Source organism: Megalobrama amblycephala, linkage group LG19 (assembly GCF_018812025.1).
Source record: "Megalobrama amblycephala isolate DHTTF-2021 linkage group LG19, ASM1881202v1, whole genome shotgun sequence".
Lineage (NCBI taxonomy): Eukaryota > Metazoa > Chordata > Actinopteri > Cypriniformes > Xenocyprididae > Megalobrama > Megalobrama amblycephala.
This window is the reverse complement of record NC_063062.1, coordinates 5070013-5091372: the sequence shown is the minus strand read 5'-3', so window position 1 is coordinate 5091372 and position 21360 is coordinate 5070013. Positions and strand designations below refer to the sequence as shown.

The following is a 21360-nucleotide window of genomic DNA, read 5'->3' as shown; positions in this document are numbered from 1 at the left end:
AATATTATATATTTAATTTTTGGAATCTGATTACATAATCCAGATTACATATAATCAGTTACTAGTCAAGTCAAGTCACCTTTATTTATATAGCGCTTTTTACAATGCAGATTGTGTCAAAGCAGCTTTACATTGATGACTGGTACATAATTTGGCTGCACAGCTGCTCTTAAATAATAGTGTCAATGCAGGCAGATCAGAAGCACTGTTGAATAAATGTCAAGAATACTATTGAATATCAAATGTCAAGTGTCCCCAACTAAGCAAGCCAAAGGCGACAGCGGCAAGGAACCCAAACTCCATCAGGTGACATCAGGTGGCAAACAAGTGGCAAATAGGTGTTAAAATGGAGAAAAAAAAAACCTTGGGAGAAACCAGGCTTAGTCGGGGGGCCAGTTCTCCTCTGGCGAACAGTGCTTTGTTACAATCAGGTTGCTATCAGGGAAATTTTAAATGTTAATTTTAAAATTATCTAATTTAAAAAAAAAAAAAAATCTAACTAAACATTCTGCATAGCTCACTGTAAGGAAATCCTGTTGAATCTTTTGAATTATAGATCTATTCTGATCCGTGTCCGCTAAATACAAACCTGACAGTGTACAGGATTTACATACACGAGTTTCTTCATATCTGTCTCTTTTTCACTGACCCCCTTTGGGAGCCTCTCGCATTGAGTGACATAAATAATAATGAGGGCATCTATCTGATGCTAGTCTGCTGTAGACGACACAATGGAGCAACATTAGCGTCTGCTCAGTGCTCACAATTCCCTTTACAACATTCCTAGTTGGCAAAATATGTCAGAGATTAGCGGACAATCCAGAATACGATAATGTGGCATGGGAAAAAAAAGCTTTCAGATCACTATAATCTGAAATCGAATTCCAATAGCCTGATGCTATTTCTAGACATTAGCCTACTGGCACTAAGACCCAACTATACTTTCTTTCTCAAATCCAATGGCTCGGTTTGGCTGATTCGGCGTATCTGGGGCTGCACACAATAGCAGTGATAGAATCTCAGCGTGACGTCGAAGATGTGCTAATGTTTCGCTCCGGAGAAGAGAGAAATTAGATGAAATGATTAATATATCTACCCTTCCCCCCATCTCACACTTATACTGATATAAAATCTCTGTACATCTACCCACACTGACCACCTGCTCCTGTGTAATTATGTGTTAGATGAAATATAGATGTAATATGTGTGTGTACATGTGCTCTGTCAAAACCTGTGCGTGTGTGTGTGTGTGTGCGTGTGTGAGATTAAACTCTCTTCTGTTGTTTTAGCACTGGCTGGAGTTCACCAAGTCAATTTCTAAGCAGATGAAATGTAAGTATCATCAGTCAGATCTTATTTATAGTGTGCTAGATTATATAAAGGAGCAATTATGAACAGCATCACTATAGTGACTGTAATGGAGCATGCTAATGGGATTCATGGGCACTACACATTTACAAATGGTGTGTTCTTAAATAGGAGCTGTCATTTGATGAAGTGGTGACCTTAAACTGGCCATGAAATATGACAGACATATGACACTTAAGGCCCGTTCACACCAAGAATGATAACTATTATGATAACTATATTAGGGTTCACACCAACGCACAATAATATTCTGTTTATTAGAAGCACTTTGAATGCTCAAGGTGAATTCTGATTGGCTGCCAGTGTTTTTATTGTATGTCGGCTTGGAAAAATCAATTGTTATTTCAGTACTATTGTTTCTCGGTGTTGTTATCGCTATAGTTGTGGTGTAGACTTGTTAATTCTTGTACATTGGGGTGACTGAACTAAAAATGTTCTTGGTGTGAACGTTCTTTACTCATCATTCACTTTGTATTGTTCTGATTTTTGTCATCCTCGAAGCAAGATACATTTACTTGAGAAGCGTTGTTTTTACAGACAGAGTTGTAGAAGATACCGATAAATTATACTTATAAATACTGAAAATATATTTTAATATTTTTAGCCCACCAGCAGATTGTTTCCTCATGTTTAAATTATAAATCCCTTAAAATTGTGTTAGATTCGTGTTTAAAACCTGGATATATTCTCTGAAAACAAGAATATTGCACATTCATATATATTGCAAAATTGCTTAATATTTAATGCAGTTTTGCTTTTTAAGTAAACTTGTTTTTAAATGTGTTTAGATGTTTTTACTGGCAAGACTAAAATACTATTTAAGACAGTGGATCTAAACCTCCATTGACCAACACAAACACACAAAGATGTTTCCAGTATTGAACTTTTTGTTCATATATTTAATTAATCAACATTTGCATTTTGTGATTTTGTATTCCAGAAATGTATGTCATTTAATACAACAATAGAATATAAAAATAAAAATAAAAATGATTAGATTATTGCAATATATTGATAATAATTTATTAATTTAAATATTAGTCAAATATTAAGTTTGCTGAGGCCCCCTTGTGGGCCCTGGGCCTCTTGTTGAGAACCACTGGATTAAAGGTGCTAAAGAGGATGTTTTGTTTTATACATTTTTGCAATATTACTTGAAACTGTCTTTACTAACTGATAAGAGACTATTTATTAGGTGCACTGAAAGGAATAATATTAATATACATCATCTGTGCACGAGGTAGGGCCTTAAAAACATCAGCCAATCGTTTACGTGATCATTGCGTAAACGATTGGCCCTCTGGCTTGTCAATCACTGCCGTGACGGTCCTTGTGAGAGATGTGCGCGGCTGCGCGCTCTAGTAACTTTCCACACTCCACAGGCGCCGCATGCAATGTTTTTGTCAGGAGACAGGAGTAACAACTGCAGATTATGAGTTACCTGCGGTGAGTCCGACATAATGAATCCACTAACACGACACAGCGAATGCCGGTGGTAAACACTCATGTTCCAATACTCGTGCACGAGTTTTGGGAGGCGTTCCCTCGAAATGAGCTGTGAAGGAGGGGGGCTGTTCTTACGCATGCGCTCATTTCAAAAACTCAGTAACAGTCTTTGGCTTCTCAGTCGACGAAAAGATCCTCTTTTGCACCTTTAAGGTAATATTTTGTTGAGCATGGTTGTTAACCTTATATTTTAGTTTTGAGATGTTGGTTTTCTCTACACAGCACAACCTCCGTTCACCATGTGTCTGCGGGTCAAGTTCTACCCACCAGATCCTGCTGCTCTAAAGGAGGAGATCACCAGGTATGAGCTGCCACAATGAAAGGATTCTGCTTTTTGCGTTCAGTACTTATGTCACATGATTAAATGGCACCTGCTTACAGAGCTGGCTCAGTTTCAAGCATAACATATCCCTTCAAATGTAGGCCTGAAGCTCTGCTTTGATTAAGTGTTGCAAACAAAATGGCAGCAGATGTTTGGCAGCACCATAAAGCCATTTGACTTTGCTTTGCTGGTGGTGCTTTGAGACAGTGCGCTTTTTTATGCCCAACATGGTCAGTTTGCTATAGAGCACTGCAGTGATGATGTATTTTTGGGTGTTAGCATCCAGTGTTGGGGGTAATGCATTACAAGTAATGCAAGTTATGTAATCGGATTACTTTTTCAAGTAACTAGTAAAGTAATGCATTACTTTTAAATTTACAAGAAAATATTGGAGTTACTTTTTAAGTAAGTAAGTAACAAGTTACTTTGTTTTCTCACCTGCAAACTTTCACTTTCAAACAGAGATGTTCACGAGTCTTTTATCTGGAGTCCGAGTCAAGTCTGAAGTCTTTAAGTCTGGAGTCTTTTGTCACGAGTCCGAGTCGAGTCTCGAGTCATTAAAAAAAAAAAAATCTCATAATCAAATCCTATATTTTATCCTAGTTGTATTATATAGACAAAATTATATGATCTTTCTATAATCTGTTTTATTTTAAATTAAGGTCCTATGATGTAAGGGATAATGTACATCCAGTTTGTTACTTTATAATCCATTACGGCGTACAAAACAGTCGTCCTGGCAACACGAGTAGTCATTTCTAAACGGACACAAGATGGCGCCAGTGAGTCACGGTTTGTTATACAGCAGATTGTTATACAACTTCGTTGTTAGTGACGACAGTCGTTATCAGAAAATATAAAACTTCGGAATGTTTAAGCATGTCAATAGAAAACTCTACACATGCTGATTGTGATACGTTAAAATATGAGCTTTAAGTAATAAATGGATTAACATCTCTTTCTATCTTTCTCTCTTATGGACACACATTAAGAAATAGAAAAGCTGTAAATAATACGAAAAGATTGATAAAACGTAGTGCTAGGTTTAAAGTCTAGGTTTTTTTGTTCATATTTTAACAGGCTGGCAATTCAAATGAGCCATGCAGCTACACCACAGTATAATAGCTAGCTGTGTGAGTTCATGTGACTAACCTTTGTGGATGCGATGTCTCATAAAATTTGATGATGTTGTTCCGGTATCTTTAATTGTTTTCCCACATTCTGTGCGTCTAGCCGATCTGACGTGATAATAAACTCAAATGAAAGAGCATATGGCACGGTGGCTCCCGTCATGTTTCATGGGACTCTTATTATGACATTTCGGAGTTTACGCGCACGGACATACGTAATCAAATTCTATGACAAGAGTCCAATCTACCACGACACGTAAGGAAATATATGTGACGCAGATATTATAAAACCATTTAAACACAACACAAATTCTTTATTTATTATATCAGTAGTTAAGGGTAAAAGACTTGAGTCGTTTTTAAAATATTCCGAGTCTTTTGTGCCGAGTCGAGTCATTTCAGGTCGAGTCTGAGTCCAAGTCTGAAGTCTGTTAAAATGCGACTCGAGTCCAAGTCTCTAACTCGAGTGCCCATCTCTGCTTTCAAATCTGCAATAATTAAATGTTAAATTACACAAATATACTTTATGACTCTGGATAAACATCACATTTGTGTTTCATTCTTTCGTTTTATTACTGAAGTTAGAGTATCCTATTCTTCTGCAATCCAGAACGGCAGCACAGCTGAAAGGTTTGTTTGAGCTGCGCCCTCTACTGTACAGATGTGAATTTGCATTTCCTTCAGTTTGAGACTTATTCATTTCACTTTTGGTATGAAAGGGCCTTTACATTTTGCCAAAAAAATATTTATTTAACATAAAAACTAACGCAATTAGTTACTTTTTTAGGGAGTAACGCAACATTGTAATGCATTACTTTTAAAAGTAACTTACCCCAACACTGTTAATATCACTCTGGTTCCCTCAACAAAACCCCAAAAGGATTTTCCTTTTGGGTTATTGCAGAAAATGAGAAAAGTTTATGATGCTGACAGACACAGTGGATGTGGTGTCCGGCACTCTTGTATTGTCCCAGATCCCACTTTGCATCTTCAAAGCTTCTGTGCCTTTAAAATTGAGCAAACTGAGTGCGTGTCGTCAGATTTTCAGACATTATATAGTATGCGAGTGCTGCTAAGTAACTTCCCGAGATTGCTCATCGAAATAGAAAGGATCTTCACTCTAAACATATGCAGGTGCCTAAACCCCTCTGTTCCTCTCAAGAGTGAGCAGTTTCTCTGTCACTGCTGTATGGTCGGTGACTCTTAACAGATTCCTCTGAATGATACATGATTAGCCTCTAGCTAGCAAAGTCTTGGTTGGCATCACAGTGTCTCTCTCCGCCTCTTTCATCCCCTCTCGATCAGTCTGCAATGAGGTCACCCAGAAATCCACACACTCGACCTGAAAAAGATCTTATGATACCGTGTGCTTCTTAGAACCTAACGAGGGCCGCTTTATTGACAGTGTGCATGTATAAGAGACAGACATCAAGTACTTCTGGGAAGTTGACATACTGGCACTCACAGTGTGGTATGGGATGGATTTTATGTGTATTTCAGGTATAGATTGATGTGTGGAGTGGAGGGAGACTGCTAGTGTTTACCGTACTGTGAAATGAAATGCTTGGGGAACACAAAGTAATAATTCACACTGAAATGAGGAGAAAGAGACATGAAACAAGAGGATGAACACAGAGAGAGGCAGTAGAGAAAATGAGCAGAAAGACTAATGAGCGGTATGGGTGAGAAATAGAGGGATTATCTGAAAGAAAAGGACATCGTTCAGAGTTTATGGAGGAATTAGCACATTCCCTGTGAGAAAAAGAAATGTATCCATCCCAAGCAAAGATGTGTGGGAGAAAAAAGGTGATTCTGTCTCTTTGCACTTTCTTCTGCCGCTCATAATTCCACAGTAAAAACATTCTTAGAGTTTTTCGGTGTTTAGAAATTCTCAGGTTGTAAAATGAGATTATTGCTCAACATTCACAAACTTGTCATTAAAGCTGCATCCTAGCAACTGGTTACCATGACAGACGCACATAGCAATGCGGCACATGCTCCATTGTTTCTTTGACATCACATCACGCATTATAAGTTGTCATGTGATCTCTAAATGATGATAAAAATGTGTTTTTATATTATATGTAAATATGTATTATGTATTTAATAGTATATATTTTAAGTATAGATTATTTTCAACCAACATACAGTCAGCACATAAGTGCACATTAAAGGGATAGTTCACCCAAAAATGAAAATTAGATGTTTATCTGCTTACCCCCAGCGCATCCAAGATGTAGGTGACTTTGTTTCTTCAGTAGAACGCAAATGATGATTTTTAACTCCAACCGTTGCTAGTGGATGGGAACTTCTACTATAACAGTAAATAAAATTTGCATAGACAAGTCCAAATTAAACCCTGGGGCTCGTGACGACACATTGATGTCCTAAGACACGAAACGATCAGTTTGTGCGAGAAACCGAACAGTATTTATATCATTTTTTACCTCTAATACACCACTATGTCCAATCGTGTTCAGCACTCGCTTAGTGAGGTCTGATCGCGCTCTGACAACGGCAGTGATGTCTCGCGCATATACTTCAATGAGATCGAGACATCCATGGGCGTCGGAACCATTGTATGGCACTTTTTAAAACCAATGATACTGGACCCACTCACTTTTACCGTTTCTAATTCAGCATTTGTCTGTTCACTTTTCAGAGCGTGTCAGTCACTTAATTAGACATAACCGACTGTGTTTTGTAAACCTATTTATTTGACAGTATTAGCACATGTATAACAAACTATGTTAATGGGTCACAGTCACAGACACTTAGCCCTGTCCATTAATTGGTGAGGTAAGTTATTCCACTGGATATGCAATCTCTTGATTCTTTTCCCCAAATCATTACCGTTTTGTCCTATATTTTCGCAGGGTGATCATGGCCACGAATTTATAATTTGTTCCCACAACTAATAAATTCCCTTATTTTACTGAAATTACAGACACGTAAGCCGATTACTATTTTAAATTAAGGAGAGACGAGGAAATTAATTAAATTAAAATTAAATAATAATAATAATAATAATAATAATAATAATAATAAATAATTTCGTTATTAGTTATAGCTTAGCGGCTATAAAAAGTTAGGCCATTCTTTTTTTTTCCTCTTCTTCAGCATATCAGTTAGTAGTATTTCCCACGCGGCATTCAGTTTCGCTTATCAGTTTTGCGCACGAGCCACGCACCTTGCTTAATTGACTATCTGTCTGTCTGTCTGTCTGTCTGTCCGTCTGTCCGTCCGTCCACCCATCCATCCATCCCTGCCTCTGCTGAATTATTTTTATCCCCTGTGGGATAAAAAAAAAAAAAAAATCCCCCCAGGTGATGCTCCTCCACATACCACCAACAGAGCATAAAAAACACCAAAATTAAAAATATTTTTTAAAACGTTGCCAAGTAAAACGCTGCGTTTAAAAAGAACTTTCATAAGTTTCTTTACAACCATAACAAACGGGACTAACGGGACTCAGACGCGCATTCCGACTTCGCCTCAGACACAGGCGCAAGACAAATGAGGACGGGGGAGCTTCAGTTGAACAACAGTGAACTGCGGTCAGATGAGATATTGTCAGGCTATGTCAGTAAAACTCCAATCAGTCGTTAGGCTATAGCCTACTGTGCTCGAGGTGCGAACTCAAGAAATGCTCGCGCAAATGCGCCTGCGCGCGCTACTTAGACACTTTATTATAGCTTAACTAAAGCGCTAAAGAAACTACGGGCATTATTCTGTTGTAAATTAAGTCATGAAATTACCAAACATGCTATTGAAGCTGCCTCAAAACTGTGCATGTATGTATGTATTTGTTGACATGGTTTTAAAGTTATTGTTATCCAATTTGGCCTTAAACGTCTTAAAATGCACATTTGTACACCAAAGAAATCAAAATTTTCTCGGGGGATCCTGCCCCCGAACCCCCCTAGCTAACTAAGTTTATGAACTCGGTTATTATAAAACCCTGCATACGGCCCTGCTTCTTTTCTATCTAATGAAATCAAAAGTAATCGTGTATTTCTCCAGTTGTGCGCTCTTTTGTGGGTAGAAGTAGCCTATATGCACTGTGTGATCAATGTCTGAAAATAAATAAACACGATTGAATGTAAAGGTTTGCGTCTCTTTATTCTATTCATATAAAAAACTTTGGGGGAAGACCCACCCACATATTTTTTGCTTCCGAAGCCCATGGAGACATCACTGCCGTTGTCAGAGCGCGATCAGACCTTACTAACGAGTGCTGAACGCGGTTGGACATGGTGTTTTAGAGGTAAAAAATGACGAATGCAAAACGATCGTTTTGTGTCTTAGGACATCAATGTGTCGTCACGAGCCGCAGGGTTTAATTTGGACTTGTCTATGCAAGTTTTATTTACCCTTATAGTAGAAGTTCCCATCCACTCACATTATTTGACTGACAGACGGCAACGGTTGGAGTTAAAAATCATCATTTGTGTTCTACTGAAGAAACAAAGTCACCTACATCTTGATTTTGCAGAATCATGGGAGGTGTTGTCTTCATGTCTACAGCCAGTGGAAAAGAATCCGACGGGACTCGGGGAGAAATCATATTCGTGGATGAGCTGATGTATTAAAGATTTATTAACAGTACTGTATTATGAAGCAGGGTGTTGAAAGTTGTTATAACACTATTCTGAGCATTCGCTCTGTGGCAATTGTGAGACACTTGTTGCACACTGCAGTAAGCTAGATCGATTAGGCATAGTAAAACATGGTACTGAGAAATGAGATTTAAACAAAAAGACTTACTGTGTTCAGCTATATAACATTATTAGTTTTCTGTCAATGAATGCATTCAAACAGTTGCTCACATGTCTAATAAAATGCATAATATATTAAAGCGTCTTTGATGTTTCCATGGTTCTACAAAATAAAACCGGAAAGCGAGGGTAACGTGGTATGTTGGCATTGATGCATGGACGCGGTCCATGTCCTGGTTAAAATTGCTTATTTCTCTGGATTTAAACATTCTTGTAATCATTTGGGATAATGTAAGTACACAAGTCTACAAAATATATAACATTGTTCTAGTGGTTTTTGGATATTTTAATTCAAAAATGTTACAGTTTTGGGAAACAATGTCTATTTTTTTATTTAATATATTATTTATATAGTTAGTATAATAGCAATAATAATACAGTATATATATTCTATATTCTCTATATTATATCATATTATATTGTAAATAAATTCTTGAAAAAGATTTTAAAAATATATAAAAAATACATTATATATATAAAGTACAATATATATTTTCTATATAATATATTGTACATTGCTTCTTGAAATGAAAGATTTCAACAATTTTCCTTCACATTTAAAAACCTACAAACATATAAAACATGACACTTGTCACAATAGCCTTTGTATCTCCCTATAATGAGATAATTTAATATTAAGCATTGTTATGTTTGTATTAGTAATGCGTATCGACTTTCTCTATTTGTTGGATTATTGGAAAAATATCTTGGGTAGAGTGTATATTCCACAGAGCAAAAACAAGCATCTCAGCCCAATACTTTGCCATTTAGCCGCTCCTATATTTGGCCTGTCCTTCTCTAGAACCAAATGACACTGACACGTCGAGTGTGTTTCCATAAATGGCAGGTTAGGGATAAAAAAAGGAAGCCGATATGTAGGCCAGAAATTGACTGGTGGCTACAGAAAATGCCATTTTGCTGCTGTCACCTAGAGAGAATTCAGGGAACATAATTGCATTTTTAGCTCCTATGGCCTCTTAAGTGAAAAGCTATTAGCTCTAGCTGGGCTGGCCTACTTTGAGAAGTTAAAGACAAGCATGTCGCTCTTTACTCGTGGGACACTTGTTGCACTGAAGGTGAGAAGAGCCAAGTACCAGATTGGGACTGGATTGATTTATGAATAGAAAATGTGACATTGGTGCTTTAGACATCACAAGGAAGCTCGGTAGCACTTTAGATTAGGGAACAGGATAGTTTTTTTCTCAATAAACTCCTAATTACTGCTTATTGATAGTAAGTAAGGTAGATGTTGTAGTGGTTATGTTTGGGCTAGGGTTAAGGGATGTAGAATATGGTCATGCAGAATAAGGCATTAATATATGCTTTATAAGTACTAATTAACAGCCAATATTCTTGTAATATACAGTACAGTCCAGGTTTGGAACCACTAAGATTTTTAATGTTTTTAAAAGAAGTTTCGTCTGCTCACCAAGGCTACATTTATTTAATTAAAAATACAGTAAAAAACTGTAATATTGTGAAATATTATTACAATTTAAAATAACTGTTTTCTATTTGAATATATTTCACAAAGTAATTTATTCCTGTGATGCAAAGCTGAATTTTCAGCATTATTACTCCAGTCTTCAGTGTCACATGATCCTTCAGAAATCATTCTAATATGCTGATCTGCTGCTCAAGAAACATTTAATGTGTACAATTGTACAAAATATTTGTGTACAATATTTTTTTTCAGGATTATTTGATGAATAGAAAGTTCAAAAGAACAGTGTTTATCTGAAATCTAATCTTTTGTAACATTATAAATGTCTTTACTGCCACTTTTGATTGATTTAATGCATCCTTGCTGAATAAAAGTATTCATTTCTGTAATTTCTTTTCAAAAAAATAAAAATAAAAATTCTTACTGACCCCAAACTTTTGAACGGTAGTGTATAATGCTACAGAAGCTTTGTATTTCAGATAAATGCTGTTCTTTTGAACTTTCTATTCATCAAGGAATCCTGAAAAAAAAAGTACACAACTGTTTTCAACATTGAAAATAATCATAAATTTTTATTGAGCAGCAGATCAGCATATTAGAATGATTTCTGAAGGATCATGTGACACTGAAGACTGGAGTAACGATGCTGAAAATTCAGTTTTGCATCACAGGAATAAATTACTTTGTGAAATATATTCAAATAGAAAACAGTTATTTTAAATTGTAATAATATTTCACAATATTACTGTTTTTTACTGTATTTTTAATTAAATAAATGTAGCCTTGGTGAGCAGACGAAACTTCTTTTAAAAACATTAAAACTCTTAGTGGTTCCAAACTTTTGGACTGTACTGTACATGCTAATAAGCAACTAGTTAACAGTGAATATGTGTTAGTATTACCGGAAGCTCTTGTCTTAAACAATCATATAAATATATTTTGAATTTACTCTTTCCATTCCATTAAAATCTAGTCCATGAGCTCTGGATGCATAATTATATAAAGTAGCATCTGTGTTTGTAACATTATATGACTGTGAGACAGATGTTAGGACCAGAGAGACAGACGTCTGGGTGTGTTGCAGTCTCTTTTTTCCCCCCCAACTCAACAGCTTTTGACTCAGCGGTTTGCTTTAGGACATCTCTTCCCAAAACAACAATCCCGTTCTCAATTCAATCCCTGCTATGCAAACAGAAAGCTCATTTTAACCAAATCAAAGAGAATATTTAGCATGTTTTGAGAGAGTGTTAAATCCACATACTTTTTTTTTTTTGTCTCCTACTGTGAAACGTTTCATGTTGCACATCAGACAAATGGTGTAAGATTTAACCTTTAATGAATCATTCACATAATCAAACACAAATGTTCATGTTAATGGAGTAAATGAGGTCTTTTCTCTCACTGTTTGGCTTCATGTGCTCACTCCATATCCTGTTTGCAGGTATCTCGTCTTCCTGCAGATCAAAAGAGATCTGTACCACGGTCGTCTCCTCTGCAAAACATCTGACGCGGCCTTACTGGCAGCTTACATCTTACAAGGTAAAGTAGAAGGAAATGTGACCCTAGAGCTTCATACCTAATACAAAAGCTGTGTGATGACTACCATTCAAAAGTTTGGTTTCTTTTTACATAAATTAATACTAATATTCAGCAAAGATGCATTAAATTGATCAAAAGTGACAGTAAAGACTTTTACATTGTTACAATTTCTGTTTCAAATAAATAAAAGCTCTCTATTCATCAAAGAGTCCTGAAAAAAAGTATAATGTTTCTATAGAAATATTAAGCAACACAACTGTTTTCAACATTAATAATAATCATAAATGCTTCTTGAGCAGCAAATCAGCATATTAGAATGATTTCTGAAGGATCATGTGACACTGAAGACTGGAGTAATGATGCTGAAAATTCAGCTTTGCCGTCGCAGGAATAAATTACATTTTAAAATATATTAATATAGAAAATATACATTTATCTTAAATTGTAATGTTTTAGAATTGAACTGTTTTTACTCTATTTGTGATCAAATAAATGCAACTTTTATGACCATAAGATACTTTTATAAAACTTAAAAACTCATACCAACCCCAAACTTTACAACGGTACTGTACTTTTGTGCATTTCTAAGGTCGAAAAAGTAGGGGTCAATTCAAGTAAGCTCGAATTCACCCTATAATGACTTTTTTATTATTACATAATTAACATACAGTATATTTATTTCTAATAGGGATGCACCAGTGTATATGTAATCAAAATGGGGAGGAAACATGTGTCAGACTGCAACTCATACTGTGTGTGAAGAAAATGACTCTTGTGGTGAATTTATGGCTGTCAAAATGAATGGGACAATTAAAAAAAAAAAAAAAAGCGACATTAAAGCAGGCTCTATTTGACCCTATAGCTCCGTCTCATTTCAAAGGAGCATGCATCCTTCAAAATGAGACGCAGTGTATGAATTGCCTGTGGTTCAAGCCAGGGTTGCCAGGTCTGTGGTTTTTCCCTACACCAAGCGTTATTTGTAGCATGCCTCCCATCCAGTAATAGCAAAGAGCTTTGTGCTTTATTGCTTATGATAAGAAACAGTCTCAGCGTTCAAATTCTGTCCATTTTATCACAAATTTCAACAATAAATGGTGTTTTGACGCTCCTAAATGTGATCGCTGTAGTGCCTCAGTTCAAGCGGCAGCGTGGAGTGCAAGTCTTTTCTTCCACGTTAATACAAGTTATAGCACAAAAACATGCATGAACATTAGAAAGTATGTTGAAAGATACAGTAAAACTTACTGAAATGTATCATGTCTCATGTACTTGCTCAGTCAGTGTTTCAAATGTGGAAAGACGTCAGTAAACTACCTTATGTGCAATTGAGTTGTATACAAACATATCAGCTTTTATTTGAGTGTAATAATTAAATAGCAGTTGAATATAATATTTTGGGCTGTTTTGTTAATTTTAACCTCTAATATTATAGTAATGTACCAAATGAGAGAGTTCCCTGTATAGTTTACAGCATTATTTGGGAGAGATGTTTTCTCCTTATAAGAAAATCAAACTATTGGTATCAGCAGATATTATTCTGAATATCTTATCGGCTGAGAAATTTAGTATCAGTGCATCACTAATTTCTAATATAAAATACTGGAATCTTAGAAAAAAAAATTGGCACACTTTTTTTTCTTGAAGTGCCAACATTACTTTTTAAGACCAGAATAAATTATTTTAAATGTTTTACCTCGCAGGTACTTGTATTTGGGTATTTGGTCATAGTAGTCTACAGAGATTGAGGTTTAGTCACATGAGAAGGAAAAATAGCGGCTTAGCGGTCGGGATGTACGGTAATGTTCTTTGACAGGTTGATCAGGGGCATGTTTTAGACGACTGTTGAATTAAAGATGCACTATTCCATCTCAGAGCAATGGTCAGGACTCAGAGAGGCTTATGGGTACCAATCAGAGGAATATAAGCTGCAAATGCTCTGTGCACCAAAGCCATTTTGAGAGAATGAGTTTGTGGAGTCGCTAATTTATATTAACACTATAAATAACTACGAAATCCCTTGTCATTTGAGGTGTAACATAAAGCTTACATAATAACATATTGGTAATACATATGTAACTGTCTGTCATTTATTTGTTTGCCAAACGACTGTAACTTTCTTCAGATCTGTGCCAGTTATGGAGGGTTTTGGGCAAACGGATTCACAGCAGCTTTGGCGCCTACACTCTGTTCTTATGCATCGTCATCATTGTTCCACGTTCTCACTGGTTTGCTGGCATATTTTCATAGTATATTCTTTATAAGGAAATTTATCTTATATGAAAAGCGTTGCACTCAGCATACCCAGTTAAAGAAGTCAGCGCTCACCACTGGTACCAAATGCAGAAGCAAACAGCATATTAAAAATGCTCTTACTATATGCAAATCCACAAAACTCCTGTGAAGAACATATGGCTCCCAACACTTCCTCTCACAGGGCATGTTCATTAAGATAACACGTTAACTTAGCATGGCCATATGTGAGCTAAAAGGCACGGTTGCACGATGAAAGATTGATTTACGTGTCTGCTTCACTGCTGAGGTTGGACACTATGACTGGTTGCATGATGAAAGATTGATTTTATGACTACTTTGCAGCTGAGATTGGAGACTACGACCCAGGAAAGCATCCAGAGGGCTACAGCTCCAAGTTCCAGTTCTTCCCCAAGCACTCAGAGAAACTGGAAAGAAGGATTGCAGAGATCCACAAGACAGAGTTAATGTACGTGTAACCTTTCCCCTCCTTTTTTTATGTATGGCTTAGGAATTATGGAAAAGTCTCTTTTCTCTTGTGTGTTTCTGTGCTTCACTGTTGAGGGTGATGGGTACGGAGCCCCGCACATGACATGCAGAAAAAAATAGTAAATCGTGATATTTATAAATTGTGCACACCATTTACTATTGCCTTCCCTTGATTTGCTAAATCGTGTGCATGATTTACTTTTTTGTTCCCTCGATTTGCTATATATTGTGCACACGATTTACTATTCCGTTCCCTCAATGTGCTGTATCGCGCGCACCATTTACTGTTTAGTTCCCTCAATTTGCTAAATCGTGCACACTATTTAATAATTCGTCCCCTCGATTTGCTAAATCGTGCGCACAATTTACTATTTCGTTCCCTCGCTTTGCTATATCGTGCACACGATTTACTATTAGCTTCCCTTGATTTGCTAAATCGCGCGCACCATTTACTAATTCGTTCCCTCGATTTGCTATATCGTGCGCACCATTTACTAATGCGTGCGTACCATTTACTAATTTGTTCCCTCGATTTGCTAAATCGTGCGCACAATTTACTATTTCGTTCCCTCGGTTTGCTATATCATGCGCATGATTTACTATTTCATTCCCTCGGTTTGCTATATCATGCGCATGATTTACTATTTCGTTCCCTCGGTTTGCTATATCATGCGCATGATTTACTATTTCATTCCCTCGCTTCGCTATATCGTGCACACGATTTACTATTACCTTCCCTTGATTTGCTAAATCGCGCGCACCATTTACTAATTCGTTCCCTCGATTTGCTATATCGTGCGCACCATTTACTAATTCGTGCGTACCATTTACTAATTTGTTCCCTCGATTTGCTAAATCGTGCGCACAATTTACTATTTCGTTCCCTCGGTTTGCTATATCATGCGCATGATTTACTATTTCATTCCCTCGGTTTGCTATATCATGCGCATGATTTACTATTTCGTTCCCTCGGTTTGCTATATCATGCGCATGATTTACTATTTCATTCCCTCGCTTCGCTATATCGTGCACACGATTTACTATTACCTTCCCTTGATTTGCTAAATCGTGCGCACCATTTATTAATTCGTTCCCTCGATTTGCTATATCGTGCGCATGATTTACTATTCCGTTCCCTCGATTTGCTATATCGTGTGCATGATTTACTATTTAGTTCCCTCGCTTTGCTATATCGTGCACACGATTTACTAATTCGTGCGCACCATTTACTAATTTGTTCCCTCGATTTGCTATATCGTGTGCATGATTTACTATTTCGTTCCCTCGCTTTGCTATATCGTGTGCATGATTTACTATTTCGTTCCCTCGATTTGCTATATCGTGTGCATGATTTACTATTTCGTTCCCTCGCTTTGCTATATCGTGCACACGATTTACTAATTCGTGCGTACCATTTACTAATTTGTTCCCTCGATTTGCTATATCGTGTGCATGATTTACTATTTCGTTCCCTCGCTTTGCTATATCGTGCACACGATTTACTATTCCGTTCCCTCGATTTGCTATATCGTGCGTACCATTTACTAATTCGTTCCCTCGATTTGCTATATCGTGCGCACAATTTACTATTTCGTTCTCTCGCTTCGCTATATCCTGCACACAATTTACTATTACCTTCCCTTGATTTGCTAAATCGTGCACACCATTTACTAATTCGTTCCCTCGATTTGCTATATCGTGCGCACAATTTACTATTTCGTTCTCTCGCTTCACTATATCCTGCACACGATTTACTATTACCTTCCCTTGATTTGCTAAATCGTGCACACCATTTACTAATTTGTTCCCTCGATTTGCTATATCGTGCACACAATTTACTATTTCGTTCCCTCGCTTCGCTATATCCTGCACACAATTTACTATTACCTTCCCTTGATTTGCTAAATCGTGCACACCATTTACTAATTCGTTCCCTCGATTTGCTATATCGTGCGCACAATTTACTATTTTGTTCCCTCGCTTCGCTATATCGTGCACACGATTTACTATTACCTTCCCTTGATTTGCTAAATCGCGTGTACCATTTACTAATTTGTTCCCTCGATTTGCTATATCATGCGCATGATTTACTATTTCGTTCCCTCGCTTCGCTATATTGTGCACACGATTTACTATTCCGTTCCCTCGATTTGCTATATCGTGTGCACCATTTACTAATTCGTGCATACCATTTACTAATTTGTTCCCTCGATTTACTAAATCGTGGACATCATTTACTAATTCGTTCCCTCGATTTGCTATATTGTGCGCACAATTTACTATTTCATTCCCTCGCTTCGCTATATCGTGCACACGATTTACTATTACCTTCCCTTGATTTGCTAAATCGTGCACACCATTTACTGATTCGTTCCCTCGATTTGCTATATTGTGCGCATGATTTACTATTTCGTTCCCTCGCTTCGCTATATCGTGCGCACGATTTACTGTTTAGTTCCCTCTATTTGCTAAATCGTGAGCACCATTTACTAATTCGTTCCCTCGATTTATAAATCTTGCACATGATTTAGCAAAACAAGTGAACAAATTAGTAAATTGTGCACACGATTTAGCCTTCTATTTTTTTCCTGCGTGTCATGTGCGGGGCTCTGTAGATTGGGGTTATTGACTGCTAACAGATTTTCTATACCAAATCAATAACACTTTACAATAGGGTTCAATTTGTTAACACTGGCATTGGGTGACTAATATTTTTTTATGTCTTTTGTGCCAATTGTCATCTATTGTGGTCTATTTAATGCATCCTTACTGAATAAAAGTTTTTTTTTTTTTCTTATTGACCCTAATTTTTTAAACGGTATTGTATGCAGAAATTAACATTAACCTTGTTTAATAAATGCTTTAAAATTTTTGTTCACCATTAAATTTTTAAATTATAATGCATAGTAAATATATTTTTAAATGCCTTTATCCATTGATGGATGAACCAGTGAATTAGACATAAAGACTTGTTTAGTTGACCTTGTGTGCACACTACAGTACTTTGAGGTGGTGAAATTGTCTCTTTTTATGGTTGTCTCTTTCTATCATAAACACACGCATTCACACACTCACTCACACCATGTGTCTAGAGTAAAGCCCTCAGTATTGTAGGTCAGATCTGTTGACTCTTTACTATGGCACAAAGCCGTAGGCCATTGCTGAGCTAACAGCACTTTCTCTCCACCGATACATGAACAAGACCAATTAGCTCACCGAGTGCCCTTGCTGATAAACTGCCTAACAATCATGAGTTTAGTGATGGATTTAATTAGTTTAGTCTATTAGTCTATTAATTAGTTGCCGGTTTGTATTGTGTGTTTAGAAGCTGTTGAATATTCAAATATGTGCGGCATATGAACATAAAGTGTTTTGACTGCTACATTTTAGAAGTTATGGTCCATCCCACCAAACTAGATGATCCACCAAACAGGAGCATGATTACTGCTGCCCTCTGGTGGTGTGACTGTTCTATGATGAGAGACACTTCATCAGTCTTAATATGGAAATTATGTTGGGATTTGGGAATGTAGAGCGAAGATGTCTGTTTAGATCTTCAGAATGATCCAGTAAGTCAGTCCTGATGTCTGTAAATAATCGCTTTCTCACAATGCTAAGGGTCGCTTTTCTTCTCAGATTTGTATTGAAATACAAGGCAGGCGGTCTTGTTGCATTAGGGTCTTGAATGTTGAATGGCCGGTGCTGAATAAAACATGAATCGGTATTAAGAGGTTTCCTGGAGTGATGATACTTGAACTGTCTGGTCGGGTTGGTTTTGCTTTCTATTTAGTGGCAGCTAATCGATGTCGTTCTAGCGTAAAGTGTCAAAATAGATGTGTTTATTATTCACATTCACATCAACATTATGTTTCTGGACAGATTTTTTTTTTTTTTTTTTTTTTTTACCTTGCAATGATTTTCTACTTTCCAGGATATGTACAAAACCACTAAGACTTTGGATTCAATCCAATACCAATGGCACCAAGTATTAAATTAATTATAATGAATGAATTTCCCTTACAAAAATAAGTATACATTATGTTCATTTCATTAAGTATACTTAAGTAAAGTTCAAGTATATTTTAATTATACTTTATGTAGTAAGTATACTAATATCAATGTACTAGTAGTATACTTGGAAGTGTACTAATTCAGTACTACTTGGTACTAAATTGTCCCACTTTTTGTGTATAAAAGTATACATTTGAGTATATTTTAAAAGTAACAGTAGTAAACTTGTTTACTATGTTTTTCATTTGTACTGCAATTATACTACAAGTGAACTTATAGATATACTTGTAGCACATTTTTTAGTTTATGAAAGTACACTTTGAAGTATACTCAGTAAATACTTGTTTAGTAGTTTTATACTGCAAGTACCCAGGTGAAAAAAGTACATTTCTCTAATGTACTTAAAGTGCTCTATTTTCGTGCACTAATTTTGTACTTAATATACTAAAAATTCTTCTTTAGTACTACTTAAAATCATCTTAAGAACATCTAAGTGTACTCAACTGTGCTATTTTGAGACACCATGAAATATGAACTAAAATGTGCTTTTAATATACTATTTCTGTATTTAAAAAATATATTTATATACCACTTATAGTACATTTGAACCCATAGTGTACTACAAGTGGTAACTGAATACATTTTTTTAAATACAGAGATAGTATATTACAGTTTTTCTCAGTCGCTTTGGTACATTTCTCGAATCAAACTCACAATTTGCAAAACAGTAAGTGCATTTCTCATAGCAATTTGTACAAATAGCAAAACACCATGGATAACCTGCAAAAGCCACTCTCTTACTCAAAATCCTTAGTTCATCTCTCAAAAGTAAATATCTGTGTCAATGAACATGTCAGTGCCATCAGAATGACAAGTCCTTGTGTCATTGTGTACGGATAAGACAGTCAAATTGTTTAGTCATGTTCTCAATATAACCGTTTACTCTGGAGGGATGTTCTGATGGAAACTATGGCTAAAGTTTTGATGACAATTATTGTCAATTATAAGTTACATTTTAGTGTATGTGTGAGTGTAATTGCAAGAGAATGGAAAAGATTCAAATTTACTCTCTTACTGTTTGTACTGTATTTTATTGACAGAACATGTCATTGAGTCATTGAGTCATGTCGTTAGAGAAAGTCAAGATTCACCTGGGAGCAATTTACCAATTCAGGACAGATTTAGAAAAAAGTCTAATGGAAATATAGAAAGTATAGAAATATGCTTGACATATTATGATAACTTGTTCAACCATTTTGCATGTAAAGACTTATGCTATGAGCTTGTGCCTAAATGTTGTGGGGGGTGAGACTATTCAACAGAGACCCAATATAATACATTTTGATCAACATGACATAAGCAACTGATAATGTAGGAAACAACAGAGAATTGTACATAATCATTTGCATGGATGTACCAAAGCATTTGCAACTTGTTCAAAGAAATGAGAAACTGCTTTTTTGATGTGCACAAGTGACACAATGATGTGAGAATTGAACAGGTAGTTTTGAGAATTTCAATTCTGATCTGAGAAATGTACCAAAGCGACTGAGAAAAACTGTAAAAGCACATTTTAGTTCATATTTCATGGTGTCTCAAAATAGCACAGTTGAGTACACTTAGATGTTCTTAAGATGATCTTAAGAAGTACTAAAGAAAATGTTTTAGTATATTAAGTACAAAATTAGTGCACGAAAATAGAGCACTTTAAGTACATTATAGAAGTGTACTTTTTTTTTCACCTGGGTATACTTGTTTATCATACTTATAGTTTACCATTTACTTTATATATACTAGTTCCTACTTAGGTATTAATTTTTATACTTGAAACAAACCTTTAACTGTACTTTAAGTAGATTTGAAGTATGTACAAATCAATGTTTTCAAACAATATATGTTTATAAGACAGCATGTAAAACTATGTGAACTAAAGTAATAGGCTACTCAATCAAAAGAGTAAACACGACTACAAGCCAAGTATACTTAGAATACTTAATTATACTTTTAATCAAAAGACTGAGTCCAAGTATAGGCCAAATATACTTAGGCTTTTCTGTCAGTATAAGTCAAGTGTACTTACCCAAGTGTAAGTATATTTTTAAGTATATTTCTGACATTAAAAGTAGAGGTGTATACTAATAGCACACTATTTTGTAAGGGGTACTGTAATCGGTGACTCTGATGTGCTGTTGAATGACACAGATTGTGTTTTAATGTGTTGTTTTGCAGAGGTCAAACTCCAGAGACAGCTGAGCTGAAGTTCCTGCAGAAAGCACAAATGCTTGAAACATATGGCGTGGATCCTCATCCGTGCAAGGTTAGATGGCTCTGTCTGATGCCTTTTTTTAGCTTGCATACAAAAGTTATTGTGTACTGCAGTTGCTCAAACTTCTCCGTTCCAAGGACCCTTTCATAATGCCAGAATGTTTATGAAACACAGAAAGTCTCTAGAAGCCATCAGTCAGTCAGTGTGATTTCAACTTCGTATAAAAAAAGTTTCCTTGCTTAATTCCTGGTGATGTA

At 36.1% G+C, this 21360-nt stretch overlaps 1 protein-coding gene across 3 annotated transcripts in view; it reads left to right on the top strand.

Annotated features, from left to right (window-relative positions):
* LOC125253822 (FERM domain-containing protein 5) overlaps positions 1-21360 on the top strand; it is a 163228-nt gene that overhangs the window by 116270 nt on the left and 25598 nt on the right. For all 3 annotated transcript variants that reach the window (XM_048167984.1, XM_048167985.1, XM_048167983.1), the window contains exons 3-7: positions 1290-1332; positions 3097-3175; positions 11990-12087; positions 14683-14806; positions 21067-21154. In XM_048167984.1, coding sequence (XP_048023941.1) covers positions 1290-1332; positions 3097-3175; positions 11990-12087; positions 14683-14806; positions 21067-21154 — 432 coding nt within the window. The remainder of the gene's footprint in view (positions 1-1289; positions 1333-3096; positions 3176-11989; positions 12088-14682; positions 14807-21066; positions 21155-21360) is intronic.